This window comes from Bos indicus x Bos taurus, chromosome 17, assembly GCF_003369695.1.
Source record: "Bos indicus x Bos taurus breed Angus x Brahman F1 hybrid chromosome 17, Bos_hybrid_MaternalHap_v2.0, whole genome shotgun sequence".
In the NCBI taxonomy this organism is placed as follows: Eukaryota; Metazoa; Chordata; class Mammalia; order Artiodactyla; family Bovidae; genus Bos; species Bos indicus x Bos taurus.
In genome coordinates, this window is record NC_040092.1 from 59466373 (window position 1) to 59492998 (window position 26626).

General features: G+C 38.3%; 1 protein-coding gene across 7 annotated transcripts in view; it reads right to left on the reverse strand.

Annotated features, from left to right (window-relative positions):
- Positions 1-26626, reverse strand: part of ANAPC10 (anaphase promoting complex subunit 10) — a 164978-nt gene that overhangs the window by 117336 nt on the left and 21016 nt on the right. For 5 of the 7 annotated variants that reach the window (XR_003515290.1, XM_027567442.1, XM_027567446.1 and 2 more), the window contains exons 3-4: positions 24374-24464; positions 10530-10650 (exon numbers count right to left, since the gene is read on the reverse strand). Coding sequence is in view for 6 of the 7 variants with exons in the window: in XM_027567442.1 (XP_027423243.1) it covers positions 10530-10650; positions 24374-24464 (212 nt within the window). In the remaining variant the exon portion in view is untranslated. Of the gene's footprint in view, positions 1-7990; positions 8224-8734; positions 10336-10529; positions 10651-24373; positions 24465-26626 lie in introns of those variants that run through there. The other 2 variants (XM_027567444.1, XM_027567443.1) reach the window with 2 other exon arrangements.

Here is a 26626-nt window from a genome sequence, read left to right on the forward strand (position 1 = left end):
AATCCAGATTTATGATTTCTCTTTAAAAACTGCAAGACTGGCAACCCTGCACCTATATTCCCTGAGGTAAGAAAGGCTGCAACTGAGTAACTGGCAGTAACGCACCACCATTAATCCATGCCTTATCCAAAGGGGGGACAGCTTTTGGATAAGGCATGGATTAACGGTGGTGGGTTACCTGCCAGTTTGTTCAGCATCTGAGTTTCTGATGAACTAAATTACCTCTAAAGTTCCTTTCAGTTCTAACGTTCTCATGTTGAGCGTGAGCCCTACAGCACAAGATCTACTTCACCTCTCTAAGTCTCAGCTTGATTTGAATATGATATCTGACCACCACGTGAGCTCTGGAGAGAAAAAACGGAACTGTAAGTAATGACTGCTTAGCACAGTGACATGTGCAGGAAGTACTTAATAGAACACAGAGCTAACAATAAACACAAATAATAGTGAACACGACAACTCAAAAACGATTCTATGATCGTCAACCCAATCTAAATCAAAACTGAGGGACTTCTCTGGTGTTCCAGAGGCTAAAACTCTGCACTCCCAATGCAGGGCACCCGGGTTCAATCCCTGGTCAGGGAACTAGATTGCATATGCTGCTACTAAGAGTTTGCATTCCTCAACTAAGACCAGGAGCAGCAAATTAAAAAAATAAGTATTTTTTAAAAAATCAAAACTGACATGCCAATTCTTCTCTTCCAAATGCAACACTGGTCCTATAAAAAAAATTTTGCCTCTAATATTTGGAGAATATGAATTCTTCATTTAACACGTGTGAAATAAGAGGCTGAGAAAAAAAAATGAAAGTCTTTGAGTAAGCTTTCCTCAATTCAATATATATTTAAATTATGAAAACTATTTTCAGCAGGTATTTCTTAGCAAGAAACACTGCAGCTCTTTCTGTTGCTGCTGCTGCTAAGTCCCTTCACTCATGTCCGACTCTGTGTGACCCCATAGACGGCAGCCCACCAGGCTCCCCCGTCCCTGGGATTCTCCAGGCAAGAACACTGGAGTGGGTTGTCATTTCCTTCTCCAATGCATGAAAGTGAAAAGTGAAAGTGAAGCCACTCAGTCGTGTCCGACTCTAGCGACCCCATGGACTGCAGCCTACCAGACTCCTCCATCCATGGGATTTTCCAGGCAAGAGTACTGGAGTGGGGTGCCATCGCCTTCTCTGCTTTCTGTTGCTACTACTGTTCTAATCAGGGTCATTTTAGTAGCCAGGGACAAAAACTCACTCCAAAGTCTATAGGGAGAGGGAGATTACGGAAAAGTTTATATACACATGGGAAACCAGGAGAAAATAAACACCCAGGTATCAGAAAGGTCAGGAAATGAAAATGCTGGGGCAGCAGCCACTTGTCCCACCCTATTTGTCGCTCTCCTCGCGTCTGTCTCTGTCCTTACACCCACTCCATCCATACGCCATCCTGCCCACTCCTGTACCTCACAGCTTATAATCTTCTAACTTCAAAGCTTCAGTGGTGCACGGCCCTTCACCTTACCCCTCCTTCTTCAAATTACTATGTTTCTGCATCAAGTCTTACTGCTAACTTGCCTGTTTCTTATAAGCCATCCTTTGGAGAGAAGCAAAATATTACAAAACAGAACTACCATATGATTCTGCAATTCCACTTCTGGATTTATATTCCAAAGAACTGAAAGTAGGGTTTCAAAGAACTATTTGCCCACCCGTGTTCAAAGCAGCATTATTCACAATAATCTCGAGGTGGGAGCAACTGACTGTCCATTGTCAGGGGGATGGATAAACAGAGTGTGGTCTATCTATGCAATGGGATATGACTTAGCCTTAGAAAGGAAAGGGATCCTGTGATATGCTACAACGGGGATGAACCTCGAAGGCATCGTGCTAGCCGAAATACGCCAGTCACGAAACGATACATGCTGTATGACTTCACTCATTCAGAGACAGAAAGCAGACTGGTGGTTACTGGGGTCTGAGGGTAGGGAAACGACAAGGACTTGTTTAATGGACACAGATTTTCAGTTTGGCAGGATGAAAACATTCTGGAGATGTGTTATACAACAATGTGAATATAGTTAACACTACTGGACTATATACTTAAGAATGTTAAGATGACAAACCCTATGGGGTTATTTTTTTTTTTTTATCACAATTAAAACTTTTTTTTTTCCTGAGAAGGAATCGATTGGATTTATTTAGATAATCTTCCTGAAGTATACAAACATGGGTCAGTGGCAAGGCTATGGACTGACTGCTGGTTTGACTTTTTTATTAAAGTCTACTGTTTTCGACACCCGCTAGGTTTTCAGTCAGGTGCTCAGTCCTGGCTCATTCAGCTGCTCACACTCAGTAAGCTTTCTTTACATAACAGGGGTTGATAATCCATATCTCATTTTCGTATTTGTAAGTAAAACACATAATAAAGTGCATTTTATTGTATTTTTGTATTACATCCTGCCGTGCGCGTGTGTGTGTGAAGTCGCTTCAGTCGTGTCTCTTACGTCTCCTGCATTGGCAAGCAGGTTCTTTACCACCAGCGCCACCTGGGAAACCCACATCCTGCCATATGATTAAATAAAGGGGAAGTGTTAGTCGCTCGGTTGTGTCCAACTCTTTGTGACCCCATGGACGGTAGCCCTCCAGGCTCCATGGAATTCTCCAGGCAAGAATACTGGAGTAGGTTGCCATTCCCTTCTCCAGGGAATCTTCCCAACCCAGGGATCAAACCCAGGTCTCCTGCATCGCAGGCAGATTCTTTACCAAGCCATCAGGGAAGCCCAGGGTGAAATAAAGGGCTTTCTAATTCTGGGTTTTTGTTTGTTTGTCTTCTTTGCCCTTGACTGTTACTACTGTCACTCTGCCTAAAAAAATTTTTTAAGTGCAGTCTTTCCATAACTGCTGTGAAAATGCTCTTGAAAAAGTAACTATACAGCACAATGCTCTTGAAAGAAACCCCATCGACTTCATAGTTTCCTTCAAGTATGCATCAGCAGGACAAAACCTTCCAATTTAAAGACTTATGAAACAAGAATACCCATCAGAATCTTCTTACTTAGCACAAATACTATGATAGGAAAACTTAGAATTCTTGCTACAAAAGCAAATCAATTTCATTAGTCTCCAATCTATTAATATAAATTTAGAAACTATCCCTCCAAAGAGTGACTAAACTACTTGCAAGAACTGCCTTAGTTCAGAGCTGCATTAAATACATTGCCTATTACAACATGTCACACAGGCTTAGGAAGGAAACTCTTCAGGCCCTATCTAACTGAGTTCTTGACCATTATCAGTTCTGTGACATTGTATTTTCTTGATTTTTATTCTCATCTCTGGCAGTTCCTCTCAGCGTTTTTCATTGGATGACCTTTTACTACCCAATCCTTGAATACTGGCATTTCCCACAGTTTCAGCTCTGGTATTCTTTTCAACCATACACACTCCGTGAATGAAACTGAAACTCACACCTAAGCTGCTACTTACACATGGATGATTCCCAAATCTATACCTCTAACCTAGACTTTTTCCCTTGGGTTCAGTTTCATGGACCTGACTACCCACTGAAAAGTCTTCCATCTGAAAGGATACAAGAAATCAGAGGCAAAATTAATTTCATTAGCTTAAACTTTCTCTCCATCCCCACCTCTATGGTCCTTACTCTATATTCCATTTCCAATTAAATCGCAATATTCAACCAGATGCCAGACATGAGAAGAATGCTAGATGTCCCGTTCTACCTACTTGAATCACCTGCAGATACTCCCAGGTAGCAATCATTCACAAGTCCTGTGGATTCCACTTCAAACACATCCCTTCCTCTTGAACCCAACCGCTCTCACCTTAGTTAAATCCTCGTAATTTGTACCCTGATCCCCTGGAGGAGGAAATGGAGACCCACTTCAGTTTTCTTGCCTGAAAAATCCCATGGACAGAGGAGTCTGGTGGGCTACAGTTCAAAGGGTGACAAAAGAGTCGGACACGACTGAGCGAGTAAGCCCGCACTCACAGGACTACATGCCTGGTTTTCACATTGCTCCAGTCCATTTCACCATAGCCAGGATTTCACTTTATCAACGTTTCCTCATTTCAAGTCTAAGCTCCCTAGAAGTCTGACAGCAGGCACAATCTGACTTTCACCTATATCATTTTCAGTGGAACAATTATGTATTTACTCTACAAAAAAAGGTAAACTCCTTACATACACAGGCCATTACCATCACAGTAAATATGCTGAAAGAATAAACACTTTTCCAGTCTTTCCTGCGACGCCTCACACCTACCCAGCTGTCAGGCATGCTAAACTCCTGGCAGTTCTGCCATCATGCCAGACCTGCATGCTTCCATACCTTTGTACAGAACCTTTATGTTGAAACAGCTCCACTTTATTCTCCACCTGAGGAGGCTTTACTCTATCCTTCAGATTCAGTCAAACCATCACCTCTTTTAGAAAAAAATTTCAAACTATCACTATCATTAAATTAAAAAAATTTTAAACTACTGTGTTCTCATACACGCTGCGTGTATTTACTAAACTGTGATTGTTGATTTATTTGCCTGTCTCTTCCACCAGACTACGAAGTGCTTGAAGGCAGAAATAGTGACTATCTCTGCTGTATCCCTTGTACCTAATACAGTGTCTGGCACTTAACAGCCTCTAAATAAATATTTACTGAACAAAGCAAGAATTTGTATTACATGGGAATGCCAGGCTATGCAAAAAATCTATAGTTTAAGTTTGTGGTCAAACAAAAAACAAGAGATACAAAGAAGGTTCCTCTCCTAAAAATAAATATACTCTTCTATTCTGTAATATATTTTAGTTTCAAGAAGAAACATACGCCAAATGCATAGTTATCTCAACTCCATTTTAGAAATAAGTAATGTATGCATTGATAATTATGAATATTTTTCATTATGTTTAGAAAGGAATAAAAGACAACACTATTTCTAGCCAAAAAATTGTGTGTACCACACCAAAATATTCTACACTCATTTCAAAATGTCCTAAAATTTGTTATAAAAGCTGATTTTAAAAAATATTTTCTTTCCAATTAGCTAAATTCAATAAAAACTATTTTTTCCAAAGAGCTCAGTAAATTAAACACTGTCTTATCAAACCAATTTATGTCTGTAGATACCACCTAAATCATTCTACTTTATATCAAGTTGCTTAAAATAGGCCTCTCATAAGAAAGTAAATAAAAGTAGATTTTAAGATCAATGGAGAGAGTCAGAGCCTTTGTCTGCATCTCTGCACTCTACCACACACATTAATGGAACGCAAATTATAATAGTAAATGTTATTTTAACAGAAGAGCTGACTTATTAACCACTTCTGTCAAAGTACCATATATGGACTCTCATAGCCATGCTACTGATTTAAGACACGAGGTAGACAGCCAAAATGCTCGCCCACACGGAAGAAAAGGAAAATATCATTATGGCTCTCTTAACATTAAAGACTTGTTTCAAGCCTCCTCTTAAAAGAAGAAAAAAACACTTGGTAAGAGCTTTATTATCTGAAGACAAAAGCAAGGCTTAAAATTCACTTAAGCGCTCAATTTTGGGCTCCATCAGTACTTGATCCTCTTGTGACTACAAATTTTAGAAGTAAAATACTAACAAGGAACCAAAAGACAACTTTCACATATGCTGAAAACATCTGCTTAACCTTAAATTAGCAAGTTGTTTTTCATAAACTGTGTAGAAGTAATTTTGAGAGCCACCAATATATGTTCAATAAATGACTTTCATTTTATATTTGAGAACAAAAATTTCTACAATAGTTTTTTTTATGGGAATGAGAATACACACAGAGATAAAAAGAGAACTGTCTTTAGTAAAAACTTTATTTTGTATTGGAGTATAGCCGATTAACAACGTTGTAATAGTTTCAGGTAAACAGCAAAGGGACTCAGCCATACATATACATGTATCTATTAGCCCAGCTAGAAAACATAGATTTTAAATTTTCTTAAATTTTAGCTGGGGATGTATTCTAAAATGATCACATTTAATACACAGTAGTATTCTGGTTCCTCACACTAAACAACAAAAAATTTCCTTCACACATATTTTCCTTCTGAGAGCAAAGGAAAAGAACAACATTAAACCAAAACATAATGCTAAAATACACAGGATTTAAATAGTTAAAAAGAAACCATATCTTTATTTGAAAACATCTCTAGAATAACTTCCTGGACAACATGAACATGATTTCTTGCATAAAAGTAACAAAACTGAGATTAAATATATTGAAAAGATAATGACACAGACTCTGAAATGCTAAATTCTTACTTCCATATAGAAATAGTCTCTTCTGCAGAAGCAATAAATTATAAACATAAAATGTTCTTAGGCTGTTGGTTTCCAATCTGTGTAGGATAGATAATTTTGAAAACAGGAAAGCAGAATGAGCAGCATAAATTAATTCAACTCTGGTACAAAAAGTGTTCTAATTGGCCAAGCCCAGAGTCAGTATCTTGTATCCATTAGACAGAAAGTCTAAACTTAATTTGTTTTAACTTCCTCTTCAGGAATACAGGTTAAAATATGCATTCTAGAATAGTAAAGGAAGGGCCTGATCTTTTTGCAGAGATTTTTCAACAGATGAAACAAAGATCTACATATAATGTCATACTTTATAACTGAGATGAAAGAAAGTATATGCTAGAAAACTAGAAATAGTTGGATAAACAGGATGACTGATAAGTTTTTCTCACCCTGAACTATAGTTTTTTTTCAAAGTTGCTATTTCAAATCAATAACAAAGTTACAGAAAATAGGCTTTAGAGTGTTTCAAGTAAACAAATCCATAATTTCTAGTAAAAAAGGAAAACCTATTAAAACACTCCAATACACACTACACCCTCCGGTGGGCAAGCATCCATGGAAAAATATAAAAAGATTTAGTTGGATTTTCCACTCAGTTAAATCAGTCCTATAACTAATAAAATGATGGTTCTAAAAACCTCATAAAAGTTCACACTATTTTAATCACTTGTCTTAGTATCTGAGTTAGAAAAAGCAAAGATTTTTTAAAGTAACAATTTAGATGTTATAGAGGAGTAACATTAAGAAAATAAAATCATCCTTTGCTTATATTTCCTTAAAAAACAAAGTGCTATCAAATTCTTAACTTCTTTAACTTACAAAAGAAAAAAGAATAAAAAGTAAACAGAATAAATCACATTATAAAGATGTATAATTAAAGATAAAAGTATTCTTTATACTATGAGCTGCAAAGGCAACACTAATATTTTAAAGCAAAATCCAAAAATTATGGTTCCTTAGCGAGAACTGTGGCAGAGAAACAGTATGTTCATTAAGTTTTTCAGGAAAACAACTTACATTATCACCTGGTAATATTTATTATTATTGGTCTCATGAGGCTATGTGGTCACTACACAGAAATATAAACACACTTAGAGACTATTTAAAAGAGCCCTTATTCTATATGGCTAATGTTTCATGACTTAAATGATATAATAAAAGCAAAGACTAGATTAAAAGTATTCTACAATGGTCCAAATGGTCTTTAAAGTTTCTATAATTTACAGATACAAACATATATTTAACACATAGCTAGAAATTAGACATGAAGCCTACAGTTCCCAAAATGCATTAAAGAATTTTTTAATACACTCTTGAAACAACCAGTGCAACTAGGACTACTTGAGGTATCAACTTAATCTCTTAAGTTTAGGAGAACAGCAATTAAAGGACAACAGTGACATCTAGTGGACATTATAAAAATATACCATACATGCTGCTGCTGCTGCTGCTGCTGCTAAGTCGCTCAAGTCGTGTCCGACTCTGTGCGACCCCAGAGACGGCAGCCCACCAGGCTCCCCCTTCCCTGGGATCCTCCAGGCAAGAACACTGGAGTGGGTTGCCATTTCCTTCTCCAATGCATGAAAGTGAAAGTGAAGTCGGTCAGTCGTGTCCGACTCCTAGCGACCCAATGGACTGCAGCCTACCAGGCTCCTCCATCCATGGGATTTTCCAGGCAAGAGTACTGGAGTGGGGTGCCATTGCCTTCTCCAAAATGCAAGCTAACATTATACAAATGTGCTTTGAACACCAATTCTGACTACATCATTTCCTTTTAGCAGTCTCTGTAACAATTCTGAGAGAAGAAAAGCAGCACTGTTCCAACAGGCTCTTTTTGGACGATTCAACCATACATATCTTGGATCAAAACCTTTTCTTCCTAGCGTTTCACTTATTTCAACCTGTATGAAGAATTGTATGACAAATCTTTAATTCTAAATCAAAACAAGCTGACTCTGCTCCCAAAGGTTTCTCAATATGAGTGACCCAATCATGTGATAAATATAAAATATTTAATAATTTAAGTACAAGAAGTAAATGTCTCAAGGCTTTAAGCACTGTTAGTTACATGACTAACTGACTAATAAAAGTCTAGCAAATGGTCCAATATGACTATGATAATAAAATTTTTAATGATTCTGAATGAAAAAAGTATTGAAAAAAATTTAAATGAAGAAAATTCAGAGCTGATCTATTTGTGAATTTATTCAAGCACAGGAAGTACAAATTAACCAGTATGGTCTGTCAAGAGAAAATAAGAAAGGTTTTTAAACTAGAATAAGACTACCATTTTTATGGCAATTTTTCAAAACCGAATTAGTCCTTGAGAAAATTTACAGAATTACTCTTTAAAAATAAAGGAAGATGGAGAAGGCAATGGCAACCCACTCCAGTATTCTTGCCTGGAGAATCCCATGGACAGAGGAGCCTGGCGGGCCCCATGGGGTCGCAAAGAGTCGGACACAACTTAGCAACAAGCATGCACGCACATCCTTTAGGCCCAACATGTGCGGTTTGGCTCATCTCATTAAAGATGCTTGATGTCGTCATTGGTTAATTTCCTTTTATTTTCCCACAGACTTTTTCATAGATGCTATTTTTCAAAATCTGTATAGCTTTTTTCCCCCTGTTTGTTTTGTTCTGCTGTGAATTGCTTTGCTTTAGTGAACTTGTGCTAGTATACTTAGCTCACAGACGTTCGAGCCATCGTGAATTTTCCTCATCTCCATAAATAGTTCATCTGTGCTTCTCCCTAATGACGTTTTATTTTTACCCCCATAAGCAACTGAGGTAGAAAAATAAAATGTTTACCATGGAAAAAAAAATAAAGGAAGATAACTCTGGAAGAAGATCAAGTATTCATCTCAAAAAGCAATGAATTTATTTCAAAGAAGATCAAACAACAATAATACCTGTGGACAATGTACTTACTTATTATTTGCTAATGTATAAGCAAGTTTCACAAGAGGAAAACACTGCACTTAATAAGAAAACAATGAAAGTACATACGATTTTTATTAAGTATTCTACTACTAACTCGGGGAAGAAATATAAATGTAGATAGATCTAAATATAAACACCAAATAAGAGTCCAGGTCACAATTTAACTAGAAGTCGTTTTAAAAAAGTATAGGTCCGTCGCAGATTTCTCAGAACCACCTAATTTGAGGATTTTAATGACTATTTGAGCTCAAAAATTTTCTGAAAAGAAAAACTGCTGAATAAGGGTCACAATTTTCCAAGTGTATATTTCAAAATCACTGAAAATATGTCTGGAATGTAAATATTTGGGGATTAATAAAATTCAGGTCACAAAAGCATGGTCCTATTGGCTTCAGAAAGTTGTCAGAAGATAAATAAATTGTAGTTTATTCAAACAATGGATTACAACTCAGGAATCCAAAAAATGAAGTACTGATACATGCAACAACATGGATGGATCTCAAAAAAATGAGGCTGAGCAAAAGAATCTTTACATAAATGTATACTCTGTATGATTCCATTTATATGACATTCTAGGACAGGCAGAACTAATCTGTGGTATGAATGAATGAATGAACAAACAAAATCACAACAGTTACCACTGAGGGTAAGACAGATATGGGGACTGACTAGAAAGAAATATGAGGGAATTTTCTGGGTAATGGAAAGTTCTATATCTATCTTAATAGGAGTTGGGGCTATACAGATGTATTATACATTTGTCAAAACTCACCAAATAATTAAGATCTGTGCAAAATTTACATAAATTTTACCTTAAAAAATGAACCTTTAGAAAGAAATATTAACGACTCTGGTTATCATACACCATGCTAAAGTATTTGGGGTGAAATGTAGAAATATCTACAACCTATTTTGAAATGTACATAAAAATGAGATAATGAAAAGATCATAATAAAGTATGGCAAAACACTAACAATTGTATAGTCTAGAATATGAGTATGAGTATGTTGGGGTTCACTGTTCAGTTCTTTCAGCTTTTCTGTGTATCTGAAATTTTCCATAATAAAATACTGGAGAAAAAATACAGATGACAATCAGAATTTAGAAGAAAATTTAAAATATAAGAAATATAAAGTGTTTTCTAAAATATTAACACTTTCCCTTTTAGAAATTAACATTTTAATCTGTTTAGTGTCAAAAGTGACCATCTTCTAAATGGCAAATGTTACCGGACAAAATATTTAAAAAATTTTTAAAGACATACCCGAATTTCTTGAAGGTTGTGAAAATTATTTCCTACTCTGACTGAGATCTTGCTTGGAGTGTAGCTTTCATCAGATTTGTAATCCGCATAAATACATAATGTCTTCACTGTTGTTTTTCTTCTAAAAGCAATAAAGTAAAAACAACATGCTTTTATCATGTGCAAAGATTATATCCCAAACATCTTATCTTCTGATTTTAAAAGTCATACTTTGCCAAAATGAGTATTTGGATCAATGATTTCCATGTCCTTTAACAATAATAAAAATGAAGAACATGTGACAAAACACATACACGTTACTTTTACAAACATCTCTCACCTAGAACATGGTCAAGAGCCAGATGCTAAAGAAGGACCAGTTAAGCCAAAATAGGTACCTTAGAGTGCAAATAAGCATTGAGAGTGTCAGTTCTCCTCACTTGTGTTTAGACAAAGAAGATTATTCTAACAAGCTTGGTTTTCTTTTCTAGTTAGTACTTACTTAATTTCCTATGTTAATACTTGAAAATAACTAGCTAAGTGAGAAACTAAGTCTAGCAAAGAGAAAAATGTTTAAAAACTGGAAAGCATAATCTTATTACTTAGTGCAAGAAATAAACCTCTACTCTTTTAAAATATACATCTTAGAACTGCTGCTGCTGCTAGTGGCCAAAAAAAATTAAAATATATTCAATCGCCAATAATCAAAGAAACAGGAAATTAAAACACAGACATTGGTGTTTTTCTTATCATACTGGGAAATATGAAAATAACTGATAATACCCAAATATGATTGGGGAAATGTACATTCATGGCGATTTAGTAGAGGCAAAGTCTTTGACTCACAAAGAACTTCTAAGAATGCATTAAAAGACAATAACACAACTACTCTAAAACAGATAAAGAGAAATGTTCATGGTCCTGCAGTTAAGTCAATGAAAAATTATAAATAACCTAAATGTCTATCTCAATAGAGAATTAGTTAAACAAATTACAATACACCAATTCAATGAAATATTACACAACTATTTAAGATACACATAAATATATAGTTAAAAAAGGGGGAAAAGCAGATTATAAAACAGACTGGAAAAAAAGGATGTCATTTTGGGAAAAACCAAAAAATATTTTAAGTCATATAAACCTACATGCGTACAGAAAAAGGCCTATATAGAACCATACAAAAATAGTAATAAGTGAGTATTCTGATGGCATAGAGCTTATTTTCTTTTTTATGATTTCTATATTTTCTGATTAATGTTTTAAAATAAGCGTGCATTATTTTGGTCATTGGGGGAAAAAACAGACAATTTAAACAGCACCAAAATAACCATTAAGAAGTCTATTTCAACTTGATTTAAAAGTTAAGATCTGGTATAAACTGGCACTCACTTAGTAACAATGAGCTACTTGAACAGAAGCAGTCTGTGTCAAAAGTCGGTCTATAAAAACAGCAGGGGATCTGTAGCTTAGTGAGGGGACCAAACTTCTATAGCCTGAGCTTTTCATCAGAAAGGAATGGGGAAAGTTAAGGGCTGTTCCTCAAGTAATAAAGACAGATCAAGATGTAAAACGCTAAATACTCAAGAACTGCTGACAGGATAAATGCCATTACCAGATTTTCAAAAGAGGCCAGCGGTATCAAACAGACATCATTCTCTGTCTGCTGGGCCAGGAAGGAGACAGGAGGGGAAACACAGGAAAAAGGGGAAATTTTGAAGGGCGTACAAAAGATCTTTTCCCTGATACACCAGCCATAAACAGGCAGTGAAAGGTCTTTCTTATCGTGAAAAGATCAAAGATCATGAAGATGACTCTTAAGGATTCCTTTTTCTTTCTTAACAAAAGCAGATCTAAAGGACCAAACTTTCTGCTCAGAATAATTTCATCTCTGTTATTAAATTCAGGATAATTTAGTCACTGAACCTAAAGATAATCAGAGTTAGCTTAGAAAGGCAAAGGATAGATAGTAACAACACTAATAATTATAAACACAACAGCAACAGCAGAAACAGTGAGTGAATAAGTGAATATACTCTGTGTCTGGCCCAGAATGAATGTTTTATATATGCATTATCTCATTGACTCCTCAACCCTGTGATATAGGAAATATTATCATCTCAATTTTACTGATTGAAGGGAAAAAAAGTAACACTCCGGTTCAGTTCAGTTCAGTCGCTCAGTCGTGTCCGACTCTTTGCGACCCCATGAATCGCAGCACGCCAGGCCTCCCTGTCCATCACCAACTCCCGGAGTTCACTCAAATTCATGTCCATCGAGTCGGTGATGCCATCCAGCCATCTCATCCTCTGGCGTCCCCTTCTCCTCCTACCCCCAATCCCTCCCAGCATCAGCGTCTTTTCCAATGAGTCAACTCTTCGCATGAGGTGGCCAAAGTACTGGAGTTTCAGCTTCAGCCTCATTCCCTCTAAAGAAATCCCAGGGCTGATCTCCTTCAGAATGGACTGGTTGGATCTCCTTGCAGTCCAAGGGACTCTCAAGAGTCTTCTCCAACACCACAGTTCAAAAGCATCAATTCTTCGGCGCTCAGCATTCTTCACAGTCCAACTCTCACATCCATACATGACCACAGGAAAAACCATAGCCTTGACTAGATGGACCTTTGTTGGCAAAGTAATGTCTCTGCTTTTTAATATGCTCTCTAGCTTGGTCATAACTTTCCTTCCAAGGAGTAAACGTCTTTTAATTTCATGGCTGCAGTCACCATGTGCAGTGATTTTAGAGCCCCAAAAAATAAAGTCTGACACTGTTTCCACTGTTTCCTCATCTATTTCCCATGAAGTGATTGGACCGGATGCCATGATCTTCATTTTCTGAATGTTGAGTTTTAAGCCAACTTTTTCACTCTCCTCTTTCACTTTCATCAAGAGGCTTTTTAGTTCCTCTTCACTTTCTGCCATAAGGGTGGTGTCATCTGCATATCTGAGGTTATTGATATTTTTCCCGGCAATCTTGATTCCAGCTTGTGTTTCTTCCAGTCCAGTGTTTCTCATGATGTACTCTGCATATAAGTTAAATAAGCAGGGTGACAATATACAGCCTTGATGTACTCCTTTTCCTATTTGGAACCAGTCTGTTGTTCCATGTCCAGTTAGTAACTGGCTTAAGTCACAAAGCTAGTCAGTGGGCTGAGTCGGAGTTCACACATGTGTCTGCCTGCCTCACAGGATCTTAACTATCATCACTTTTCTATTAATTGTATTTTAGCTTATTCAACATTGCTGTTGACACCATTTAACAGTAGTGTGTAGATGTTTATAATTCTTTAAATTTGATCTACATCATGGGTTCTTACCCTCGGGTCTATGATTTAATGGCTCAGTTATATCTGACTCTTTGCAACTCCAGGGACTGTAGCCCACCAGGCTCCTCTGTCCATGGGATTTCCCAGGCAAGAATACTGGAGTGGGTTGCCATTTCCTTTTCAGGGCATCTTCCCCACCCAGGGATGGAACCTGGGCCTACTGCACTGCAGGCAGATTCCTTACCAACTGAGCTACCAGTAAGCCAGGTCTAGGTAGCCCCAGAAATCACAGGTATCAGTTCAGTTCAGTCACTCAGTCATGTCCAGCTCTTAGCGACCCCATGAATCGGAGCACGCCAGGCCTCCCTGTCCATCACCAACTCCCGGAGTTCACTCAAATTCACGTCCATTGAGTCGGTGATGCCATCCAGCCATCTCATCCTCTGGCGTCCCCTTCTCCTCCTGTCCCCAATCCCTCCCAGCATCAGAGTCTTTTCCAATGAGTCAACTCTTCGCATGAGGTAGCCAAAGTACTGGAGTTTCAGCTTTATCATTATTTCTTCCAAAGAACTCCCAGGGCTGATCTCCTTTAGAATGGACTGGTTGGATGTCCTTGCAGTCCAAGGGACTCTCAAGAGTCTTCTCCAAAACCACAGTTCAAAAGCATCAATTCTTCGGCACTCAGCTTTCTTCAGAGTCCAACTCTCACATCCATATATGACCACAGGAAAAACCATAGCCTTGACTAGATGGACCTTTGTTGGCAAAGTAATGTCTCTGCTTTTTAATATGCTGTCTAGGTTGGTCATAACTTTCCTTCCAAGGAGTAAATGTCTTTTAATTTCATGGCTGCAGTCACCATGTGCAGTGATTTTAGAGCCCCAAAAAATAAAGTCAGCCACTGTTTTCCCATCTATTTCCTATGAAGTGATGGGACCAGATGCCATGATCTTAGTTTTCTGAATGTTGAACTTTAAGCCAACTTTTTCACTCTCCTCTTTCACTTTCATCAAGAGGCTTTTTAGTTTCTGTTCACTTTCTGCCATAAGGGTGGTGTCATCTGCATATCTGAGGTTACTGATATTTCTCCTGGCAATCCTGATTCCAGCTTGTGCTTCTTCAAGCCCAGCATTTCTCATGATGTACTCTGCATATAAGTTAAATAAGCAGGGTGACAATATACAGCCTTGACGTACTCCTTTTCCTATTTGGAACCAGTCTGTTGTTCCCTGTCCAGTTCATAGTTATACTATATATGTAGTTTCATTAGATTTGCAAAGCAAACTGTGCCTCACGAAAAATTTAAAACTATTACTCCATAAAGCCTTTTAAACTTATTTATAATTTTTATCTCGTGGTAAATTTAAAAACTAATATTGCATACAAAATCATGCTGTTTGTCCAATGGCAATGTATGTGGGAAGGGTAAATGCATAGATGAGGAGACAGTGACAGCTACTCAAATTGCTCAAATCATCATAATAATAATCACCATAACTGAATGCTTACTATATGCCAGGCATCTTAGGATAAAGTACTGTAAGAAGGGAGAAGAAAGAGTGTAATCTTTTATTCTGATGACATAAGTAATCTTCCCAGCCTTTCTCTATCCCCTCACCCACTACTCTCCCCTTCCTCTGAGAAAGTTTGACAGGAAGCAAACATGCGCTTAGAACCCTCACATCACACATTTAATAGGGGCTGGCTCCACCCATCTAGCACTTTGATGACTGGATGGGTAAGTCTGTTTAATTTTAGAGTTCAATATTATTGAACCCTAATATAGTTTGCCAGGCCTAAAATATTTACTGTCTATCCCATTACAAAAGGTACTCTAGGTTCCCGATAAAGAGGCTTAAAGTCAAGCTTAAAACAGATCAAGTTGATTCTTTGTTTTTTAATAAAGAAACTAGGTTTGGTTTTTTTGCTTTGCTGGGTCTTTATTGCTGCTTGGGGTTTTCTCTAATCGCAGTGCACAGGCTTCTCAGTGCAGCACCTTCTCTTGCAGAGTACAGGCTCCAGAGTGCACAGGCTTCTCAGTGCAGCGCCTTCTCTTGCAGAGTACAGGCTCCAGAGCGCACAGGCTTCAGGAGCTATGGCGGCTGAGCAGTGTGGGGCCCGGGCTCTAGAGTGTGCTGCACAGCAGGTGGTACCTTTTTGGACCCGGGATCAAACCCATGTCTCCTGCATTGGCAGGTGGATTCTTTACCAGTGAGCCACCAGGGAAACCCCATCAGCTTTATTCCTGAGTAGCTTAGCTGACTGCCAGACCAAAGTCTAATTCTCTTAAAAAAAAAAAAAAATCCAACACTCACCTTGGTAAAATTTACTATATCCAGCATCTAATAAAAAATTACTATGAAGAATCAGAAAAACCACTCTATGGTAGAAAGTGAACAGGAACTAAAAAACCTCTTGTTGAAAGTGAAAGAGGAGACTGAAAAAGTTGGCTTAAAGCTCAACATTCAGAAAACTAAGATCATGGCATCCGGTCCCATCACTTCATGGCAAATAGATGGGAAACAGTGTCAGACTTTATTTTTTGGGGCTCCAAAATCACTGCAGATGGTGGTTGCAGCCATGAAGTTAAAAGACGCTTACTCCTTGGAAGGAAAGTTATGACCAACCTAGATAGCATATTGAAAAACAGAGACATTACTTTGTCATCAAAGATCCGTCTAGTCAAGGCTATGGTTTATCCAGTGGTCATGTATGGACGTGAGAGTTGGACTGTGAAGAAAGCTGAGTGCCGAAGAATTGATGCTTTTGAACTGTGGTGTTGGAGAAGACTCTTGAGAGTCCCTTGGACTGCAAGGAGATCCAACCAGTCCATCCTAAAGGAGATCAGTCCTGGGTGTTCATTGGAAGGACTGATGTTGAAACTGAAACTCCAGTACTTTGGCCACCTCATGTGAAGAGTTGACTCACTGGAAAAGACCCTCATGCCGGGAGGGATTGGGGGCAGGAGGAGAAGGGGACGACAGAGGATGAGATGGCTGGATGGCATCACTGACTCGATGGACATGAGTTTGAGTAAACTCCGGGAGTTGGTGATGGACAGGGAGGCCTGGCGTGCTGCGATTCATGGGGTCACAGAGTCGGACACAACTGAGCGACTAAACTGAACTGAATGAGGAAAAATCAGTCAATTAAGGCAGCTAAAGAAAAGACAGAAATGATGGAATTAAAAAATAGTAACTTAAAAAGAGAAAACATAAATAGGTATCTATAGGTATACAACAGACCATCTCAAAACTTAGTGACTTAAAAAAATAATTTTTTTCTTTGTTTATGAATCTGGAATTTGGACAGGGCCCAGAAGTGAAGGCTCCACACAGCATCGGGTGTGATGACTTGACTCGAGAGCTGAAGGATGAGCTTCTAGGTGGCTCACCCATACAGCTGGCAAGCTGTGCCGCTTGTCAGCTGGGAGCTTAGCTGAGGACTTGGGTTTTGATTCATTTTTTTTTATGTGTTTCTCTATTTGATATAGGTTTTCTCACAGCATGGTAAATGAGTACCAAGAGAAAGAATCCATTAAACAGAGAACAAGGAAGAAACTGACTTTTATGACCAGGTCTTAGAAAGAACAGTATTATAACTTCCATATTCTGTTAGAGAAGAAATCCACAAAGGCCTGATTAGTTTCAAGAAAGGAGTCATAGATGCCATCTCTTGATTAGGAAGTAGCAAGGCTAAAGAACAGCATATGCAATGGGAAATAATGTGAAGTGTCAGTCATTCAGTCATGTCTGATTCTTTGCGATCCCATGGACTGTAGCCTGCCAGGCTCCTCTGTGCATGGGATTCTCCAGGCAAGAATATTGGAGTGGGTTGCCATTTCCTTCTCCAGAATAATGTGAACATACTGGAAAATACTGTCTCCCTTTCCTGGAAATCACGGGGTGGGACTGCAAGTTCCAACCTTCTCGTCACATGGCTGATTCTCTCCACAACTAGCTCCACCCTTGAGGGGAATCCAAAAGTCCCCTTCCCTTAAGTGTTTTCAAGAACCTGAGAGCAAGAAGTCAAATATCATCCCATTGCTCTTATCATTCAGGAAATGCCAAGGGTTTAGGGAGCTGTGAGCCAGGAAGTATGAATGAAGACCAAGTATATATGAGACATCTGAATAACCAAGTATGTATCTTTCTTACAAATCACACTATTGCGATAACGGAATATTGGTAACAACTTTGGGCCAATAAATTAGATGAATTTTGAAAACAACTTACCAAAACTGATTCAATAAAACAGATCATCAACAAGAACCTACTATTTTACTCAATATTCTGTAAGAACCCATATGGGAAAAGAATCTGAAAAACAATATGTGTGTGTATGTATATATATATATACACATATATATAACTTAATCACCTAGCTGTACACTTGAAACAAACACAACATTGTAAATCAACTATACCCAAATATAAAATTAAAATTACACTAAAAAGTAATTTTAAGACCTGCTGACAATTGAGGCATAAAAAACTATATTTTTCTGGAGGGAGAAATGTATCAATGAAATGGGAGATAAACTGGTAATTGAAGAGAAAATCTGTGCTACGGCAAGAAAGAAAGCTGATTCAGGAATAGAAAATAAATTAAAGAAATAATAAATTGTATGTTTAAAAAAAAAAAACAACTTCACATAAAAAAACACTGGGAACAGATAGCTTCAATGGTTAATTTTATCAAATATCTAAGCAAGTGCTGTGCTGTACTTAGTTGTTCAGTCATAGCCAACTCTTTGCAACTCCATGGACTGAGCCCACGAAGCACCTCTGTCCATAGGGATTCTCCAAGCAAGAATATTGGAGTGGGTTGCCATGCCCTCCTCCAGGGATCTTCCCATCCCAGGAATCAAACCCAGGTCTCCTGCGTTGCAGGCAGATTCTTTACCATCTGAGCCACCAAGGAAGCCTATCTAAGCAAGAAATAATAGCAATTCTATATGAATCCTAGTGAACCTGCCTGCCAATGCTGAAGACATTAAGAGATGCAGGTTTGATCCCTGGATCGGAGGAGATCCCTGGAGAAGGGCATGGCAACCCACTTCAGCATTCTTGCCTGGAAAATCCCATGGACAGAGGAGTCTGGTGGGCTACAGTCCATGGGGTCACAGAGTTGGACATGACTGAAGCAACTCAGTATGCAGATAGACTAAAAAGCAACAGAAAAGAACAATGAAAGTAAAAGCTGTTTCTTTGAAAAGATAAACAAAATTGATAAATCCCTAGCCAAACTCATCAAGAAAAAAAGGGGAAGGGACCAAATCAATAAAATCAGAAATGAAAAAGGAAAAGTTACAACCAACAGCACAAAATATAAAGAATTGAAAGAGACCACTACGAGCAACTAATAAAAGGGAAAACCTGGAAGAAATAGACAAATTCTTAGAAAAGTACAACCTCCCAAGACTGAACCAAGAAGAAACAGAAAATATGAGCAGATGAATTATCAGTACTGAAACTGAATCAGTAATTTAAAAACTCCCAACAAGTAGAAGTCTAGGACCAGAGGGCTGCAGAGGTAAGCCAGGAACTATGGAGAAGAGTTAACACATCTTTCTTAAACTATTCCAAAAAATTACAGAGGGAGAAATACTTCTAAACTCATTCTATGAGGACACCATCACTCTGATACCAAAACTGGACAAAGATACCACAAAAAAGGAAAATTACAGGCCAATATCACTGATGAACACAGGTGCAAAAATTCTCAATAAAATATTAGCAATCCGAAACCAACAATACAGTAAAAGGATCATACACCACAATCAAGTGAGATTTATCACAGAGATGCAAGGATATTTCAATATCCTCAAGTTAATCAATGAAATATACATTAACAAACTGAAGAATAAAACAATGTCATCATCTTAAGAGATGTAGGTAAAGTTTTTGATAAAATTCAACATCCAGTTGTGATAAAACTCCAGAAAGTGGGCATAGAGGGAACATACCTTAACAGAATAAAGGGCATATACAACAAACCCACAGCTAACATCATAGTCAATGGCAAAAAGCTGAAAGCATTTCCCCTAAGATCAGGAACAAGACAAGGATGCCCACTCTCATCACTTTTATTCAACATAGTTTTGGAAGTCCTAGCCACAGCAGTAAGAGAAGAAAAAGAAATAAAAAGAATTCAAATTGGAAAAGAAGTAAAACTGTTACTGTTTGCAAAATTACATGATGCTGTACCTAGAAAATCCCAAAGACACTACTAAAAAACTACTACAGCTCATCAGTGAGTTCAGTAAAGTTGCTGGATACTAATAGATGGAAATCTGTTGCATTTCCATATACTGCAATGAAATATCAGAAAAGAAATTAAGGAAATAATCTCATTTATCATCATATCAAATGAGAATAAAATACCTAAAAAGAAACCTACCTAAGGAGGTAAACCCTGCTTATTTAACTTATATGCAGAGTACATCATGAGAAATGCTGGGCTGGAGGAAGCACAAGCTGGAATCAAGATTGCCAGGAGAAATATCAGTAACCTCAGATATGCAGATGACACCACCCTTATGGCAGAAAGTGAACAGGAACTAAAAAGCCTCTTGATGAAAGTGAAAGAGCAGAGTGAAAAAGTTGGCTTAAAGCTCAACATTCAGAAAACTAAGATCATGGCATCTGGTCCCATCACTTCATGGGAAATAGATGGGGAAACAGTGGAAACACTGTCAGATTTTATTTTTGGGATGGTGATTGCAGCCATGAAATTAAAAGACGTTTACTCCTTGGAAGGAAAGTTATGACCAACCTAGATATCATATTAAAAAGCAGAGACATTACTTTGCCAACAAAGGTCCATCTAGTCAAGGCTATGGTTTTTCCAGTGGTCATATATGGATGTGAGAGTTGGACTGTGAAGAAGGCTGAGTGCTAAAGAATTGATGCTTTTGAACTGTGGTGTTGGAGAAGACTCTTGAGAGTCCCTTGGACTGCAAGGAGATCCAACCAGTCCATCCTAAAGGAGATCAGTCCTGGGTATTCATTGGAAGGACTGATGTTGAAGCTGAAACTCCAGTACTTTGGCCACGTGATGTGAAGAGTTGACTCATTGGAAAAGACACTGATGCTGGGAGGGATTGGGGGCAGGAGGAGAAGGGGACGACAGAGGATGAGATGGCTGGATGGCATCACTGACTTGATGGATGTGAGTTTGGGTTAACTCCAGGAGTTGGTGATGGACAGGGAGGCCTGGCATGCTGCAATTCATGGGATCGCAGAGTTGGACACGACTGAGCGACTGAACTAAACTGACTAAAGGAGGCAAAAGACCTGTACTCCAAAAACTGATCATCATAAGATGGTGATGAAAAAAATTAAAGACAACACACATAGATGGAAAGATATACTGCGTTCCTGGACTGGAAGAATCATTATTGTTAAAATTACCATAATACCCAAGGCAATCTACAGATTCAATCCTATCCCTACCAAATTACCAATAGCATTTTTCAAAGAACTATAACAAAATATTTTTAAAACTTGTATGGAAACACAAAGATGCCAAATAGTCAAAACAATCTTCAGAAAGAAGAATGGAGCTGGAGGAATCATGCTCCTTGACTTTAGACTACCACAAAGCTACAGTCATCAAAGCAGTATAGTACCAGCACAGAAACAGACATACAGATCAATGAAACAGGACAGAAAGCCCAGAAATGAATCAATGTGTGACTGTGTGTGTGCTAAGTCACTTCAGTCATGTCCGACTCTGTGACCCTATGGACTGTAGCCCACCAGGCTCCTCTGTCCATGGATTCTCCAGGCAAGAATACTGAAGCGGGATGCCATGCCCTCCTCCAAGGGATCTTTCTGACCCAGGGATCGAACCTGCATCTCTTGCATCTTCTGCATTGGCAGATGGGTTTTTTATCACTAGCACTACCTGGGAAGCTCTAAATCCATGCACTTATGGTCAATTAATCTGTAGCAAAGGAGGGAAGAATATACAATGGAGAAAAGATGGTCTCTTCAATACATGGTGTTGGGAAAACTGGACACCTATATGTAAAAGGATGAGATCAGAACATTCTCTAACACAACACACAAAAATAAATTCAAAATGAATCAAAGACCTAAATTTAAGACCAGATACTGTAAAACTCCTAGAGGAAAACATAAGCAGAACACTCTGTGACATATATTGCCACAATATATTTTTGGATCTGTCGCCTAAATAAAAAAAAATATACAAAAGAAACCTAATAAAAGCTTTTTCATAGCAAAGGAAACTATATACAAAATGAAAAGACAACCTACAGATGGGGAAAATATTTGCAAATGATGCTACCAACAAGGGATTAATTTCCAAAATACACAAACAGTTCATAAGGCTTAATTTAAAAAAAAAATCAAAAAATGAGCAGAATACTTAAACATATTTCTCCAAAGAAGACATACAGATGCCCAACAGGCACATGAAAAGATTCTCAATATCGCTAATTATTAGACAAATCAAATCTACAATGAGGTATCACCTCATACCAGTTGGAATGGCTATCATTAAAAAGTCTACAAATAATAAATGCTGGAGAGTGTGTGGAGAAAAAGGAACCCTCCTACATGTCCGATGGGAATGTAAGTTGGTGCAGCCACTATGGAGAACAATATGAGGAAGGAAGTGAAAGTTGCTCAGTAGTGTCCGACTCTTTGCAATCCTATGGACTATACAGTCCATGGAATTCTCCACTCCAGAAGGGATCTTCCCAACCCAGGGATTGAACCCAGGTCTCCCGCACTGCAGGTAGATTCTTTACCATACTGGAGTGGGTAGCCTATCCCTTCTCCAGGGGATCTTCCCAACCCAGGAACTGAACCAGGGTTCCCTGCATCACAGGCTCTACCAACTGAGCTATCAGGGAAGCCCTAGAGAATAATAGTATAAAGGTTCCTCAAAAAAGCTAAAACTTGAGTTACCATATGATCCAGGAACCCCAATGATGGGCATGTATCTGGAGAAAACTATAATTCAAAAAGACTGAGGCACCCCAATGTTCACTGCAGCACAATTTATAATAGTCAAAAGATGGAAGAAACTTAAATGTCCAAAGACAAATGGATAAAGAAGACATGGTATATATGCACAATGGAATATACACGAAATAATGCCATCCACAGCAACATGGATGAACCTAGAGATTATTATATTAAGTGAAGTAAGTCAGACAAAGACAAGTATCAAATGTCACTCACAAGTAGAATCTAACAAAATGATATAAATGAACTCATTTACAAAACAAATCCATGTATTAACAGAAAACAAACGTATGGCTGCCAGAGAAAATAGCAGGGCGGTGCGGGAGGGGAGGGCAGACAGATAAATTAGGAGTTTGGGATTAACATACATACACTATTGTGTATAAAATAAACAAGGACCTTTACCTGCTGGCTCAGACTGTAAAGCTCTGCCTGCAATGCAGAAGACCTGGGTTCAATCCCTGGGTCTGGAAGATCCCCTGGAGAAGGAAATGGCAACCCACTCCAGTACTCTTGCATGAAAAATCCCATGGACGGAGAAGCCTGGTAGGCTACAGTCCACGGGGTCGCCAAGAGTAGGACACAACTGAGCGACTTCACTTCACGTTACAACGACTACTCTGAACAGCTGAATTCAGTGATTATGCGCTGCCTTCAGCTGCTTTCACGCTATAGTGGCATTAACGAGTAGCTGCAACAGAGACCAGACGGCACAAAAGGCCTAAAAGATTTACTACCAGGTTTTTTCATAAGAAATGTGTTGATCTGTATTCTAGGACAATGAAAACAAACTAAAAATACTATACACAGAATGTTAAAAGAGATGGTGTATATGGAGCAAGATAAGCAAGTTGACTGGTTCCTATCTATCAATAAATTCAAAGCAACTGACAAACATATGGCTGTTTTTCATTTACACCAAAATTAAGCATTTCAAAACTGAAAGTGTCCTTAGAGGTAATAAGGTAAATAAAGTTTTCTTCCAAATGGAAGTATAAATATGAGAAGTTACATGAACGGTTTATAGCTAATGAACTTAACATCATCACTTCTGGTATACTTAAAGCAATTCATTAAGGCGTAAGCAAAGCATATTTTTCTGATATAAATCATACTGAAAACTATATCTGACAAATATCTACATAAAAGGAACTGTGTAAATACCATGAAGAATACATAAAGAAAACAACAAGGTCGTACTATATATAGCACAGAGACCTCTTAATACATTCAATACCCTATGATAAATCATAATGGAAAAGAATATTCTAAAAAAAGAACGTGTACATATATACATATACACACACATATAAGTGAATTACTTTGCTGTACGGCAGAAATTAACACAATGCTGTAAATCAACTACACTTCAACAAAAAGTATTGATTAAATGGAAAAAAAAAGAATTAATAAAGGATAACACAGAGTAAACTTAAAACACAGAATCTAATTGAGTAGAAAAGTAATCTCTGAGGCTTAAAAGAGCAGAGTTAAGTGTACTTCACTATAATTTTTATATTTAAATTTTCTGTCAATAAAATCAACTTCTTTGTCCACTTATAACCTATACAAATTGAAAAAAATTTTAAATGTATTACCTGAATTGTATGTTCACTAAATGAGGCTGGGATCCATCTGATTGCCAGTAAGTTTCTAGATTGTCATCTCGTAACTGATCCACTCCAAATCCTAAAATCACAAGTGACAATGAATTCTCATGAAAAAGAAAGAGCCATATATTCAAAATATAAAACTACTATATGTATTTGTCCAGCAAGTTTGATAAAGAGGATGGTCAGTTCACTTCAGTTCAGTCACTCAGTCGTGTCCGACTCTTTGCAACCCCAAGAATCGAAGCACGCCAGGCCTCCCTGTCCATCACCAACTCCCAGAGTTTACTCAAACTCACGTCTATCGAGTCGGTGATGCCATCCAGCCATCTCATCCTCTGTCGTCCCCTTTTCCTCCTGCCCTCAATCTCTCCCAGCATCAGAGTCTTTTCCAATGAGTCAACTCTTCACATCACGTGGCCAAAGTACTGGAGTTTCAGCTTTAGCATCAGTCCTTCCAAAGAACACCCAGGGCTGATCTCCTTTATAATGGACTGGTTGGATCTCCTTGCAGTCCAAGGGACTCTCAGGAGTCTTCTCCAACACCACAGATCAAAAGTATCAATTCTTCGGCGCTCAACATTCTTCACAGTCCAACTCTCACATCCATACATGACCACAGGAAAAACCATAGCGTTGACTAGATGGACCTTTGTTGGCAAAGTAATGTCTCTGCTTTTCAATATGCTATCTAAGTTGGTCAAAACTTTCCTTCCAAGGAGTAAGCATCTTTTAATTTCATGGCTGCAGTCACCATCTGCAGTGATTTTGGAGGCCAAAAAAATAAAGTCTGACACTGTTTCCCCATCTATTTGCCATGAAGTAATAGGACCAGATGCCATGATCTTAGTTTTCTGAATGTTGAGCTTTAAGTCAACTTTTTCACTCTCCTCTTTCACTTTCTTCAAGAGGCTTTTTAGTTCCTCTTCACTTTCTGCCATAAGCGTGGTGTCATCTGCATATCTGAGGTTATTGATATTTCTCCTGGCAATCTTGATTCCAGCTTGTGCTTCTTCCAGCCCAGGATGGTCAGTACTGTGTAATTTAAATTAACCAAAATTCTCCCATCCTCTTAACCAGACTTCAATTCTTAGAAGCATAAAAAATTAATAAACAGAAATCTCAGTTAAACAGAGTTGGGAGACCAGAGTGGGAGTTCTGACACCCTGTGACCATAACAGAACCAAAACGAAGAAGAAAGACTCCTCTCCTTTCCTGGCAAGGACTCAGCCAGTGAAAAGCCATGGGCTTTCTGTTTATTAAAGCCCTCCCCACTTCTTTTTCCTCCCTATAAAAGGGTGCTACTTCCCTTTATTGTGGGAACTTGCGCATGGTTTACTGTGGTTGCAGACCCTTAAATTGCAATGCTCTTCTGATCCTAAGCAAACCCATCTTTGCTGGAGAAATATCTGGCAGAATATTTATTTCAGAACAAATATTTAGAAGTGGCCCACATAGGGAATGGGGACCAGTCCAGGCCTCCAAAGGTCCAGGACTGGTGAGCAAACAGGTGCAATACCCACAGTGAACCCACTCACTGCTTTCTCGCTGACCCTGGAGTATGAAAGTAAGTCTTTCTCTTGATTCTGGGCACATGCCCTCTTAGCATTTGAAGCTCTCCAGGCTTTATTTGGGATCTATCTTAAGGTTTCATCTCTTCGGTTAAGGCTTCATCTCTTCAGTTAAGGCTTTGTTTTGTATACAAGTATTCATTTGGCAGGTCACTCTAATTTTGAGATCAGACTGTTTCAACCAAAGCTGGCTGAAAATACCTTTGGCCCATTCATTTGGGAACAGGGGCTGTTTCCCTGAAACTGTTCCAGTTTTCTTCATCGTACTCCTTTGGAAGGGACTCTCCTCTGGAAACTGGCTTAAAAAAGTCTGGCCTGCCTCCTCCAAACCAAGCTGTCTCCTTCAAACTGGCTGAAATTAGCCTGCAAGTTGTTTGAATTGAGCTGTCTGTGCTGTAAGCTGTTTGGAAATTGTTCTTTTACTCCAGAGAAAACCTTCAGAGAAATGAGATCCTAGTGATCTAAACATTTTGAGTGTGCCCGCCCCCTGGGAGGACTCCAGATGATTTTATGTTTAAAAGCCCAAGTCCTTCCTCAGGCACATTTCTAACTAAATGGACCAACTTGACCAAAGGCAATTAAAAATATCAATGGCCATTACAGAGAACTTTTGAGATTCCTAACTTAATTTCCTTAGAGCTGAATCGGACTACAATAGCTCAAAAATTTC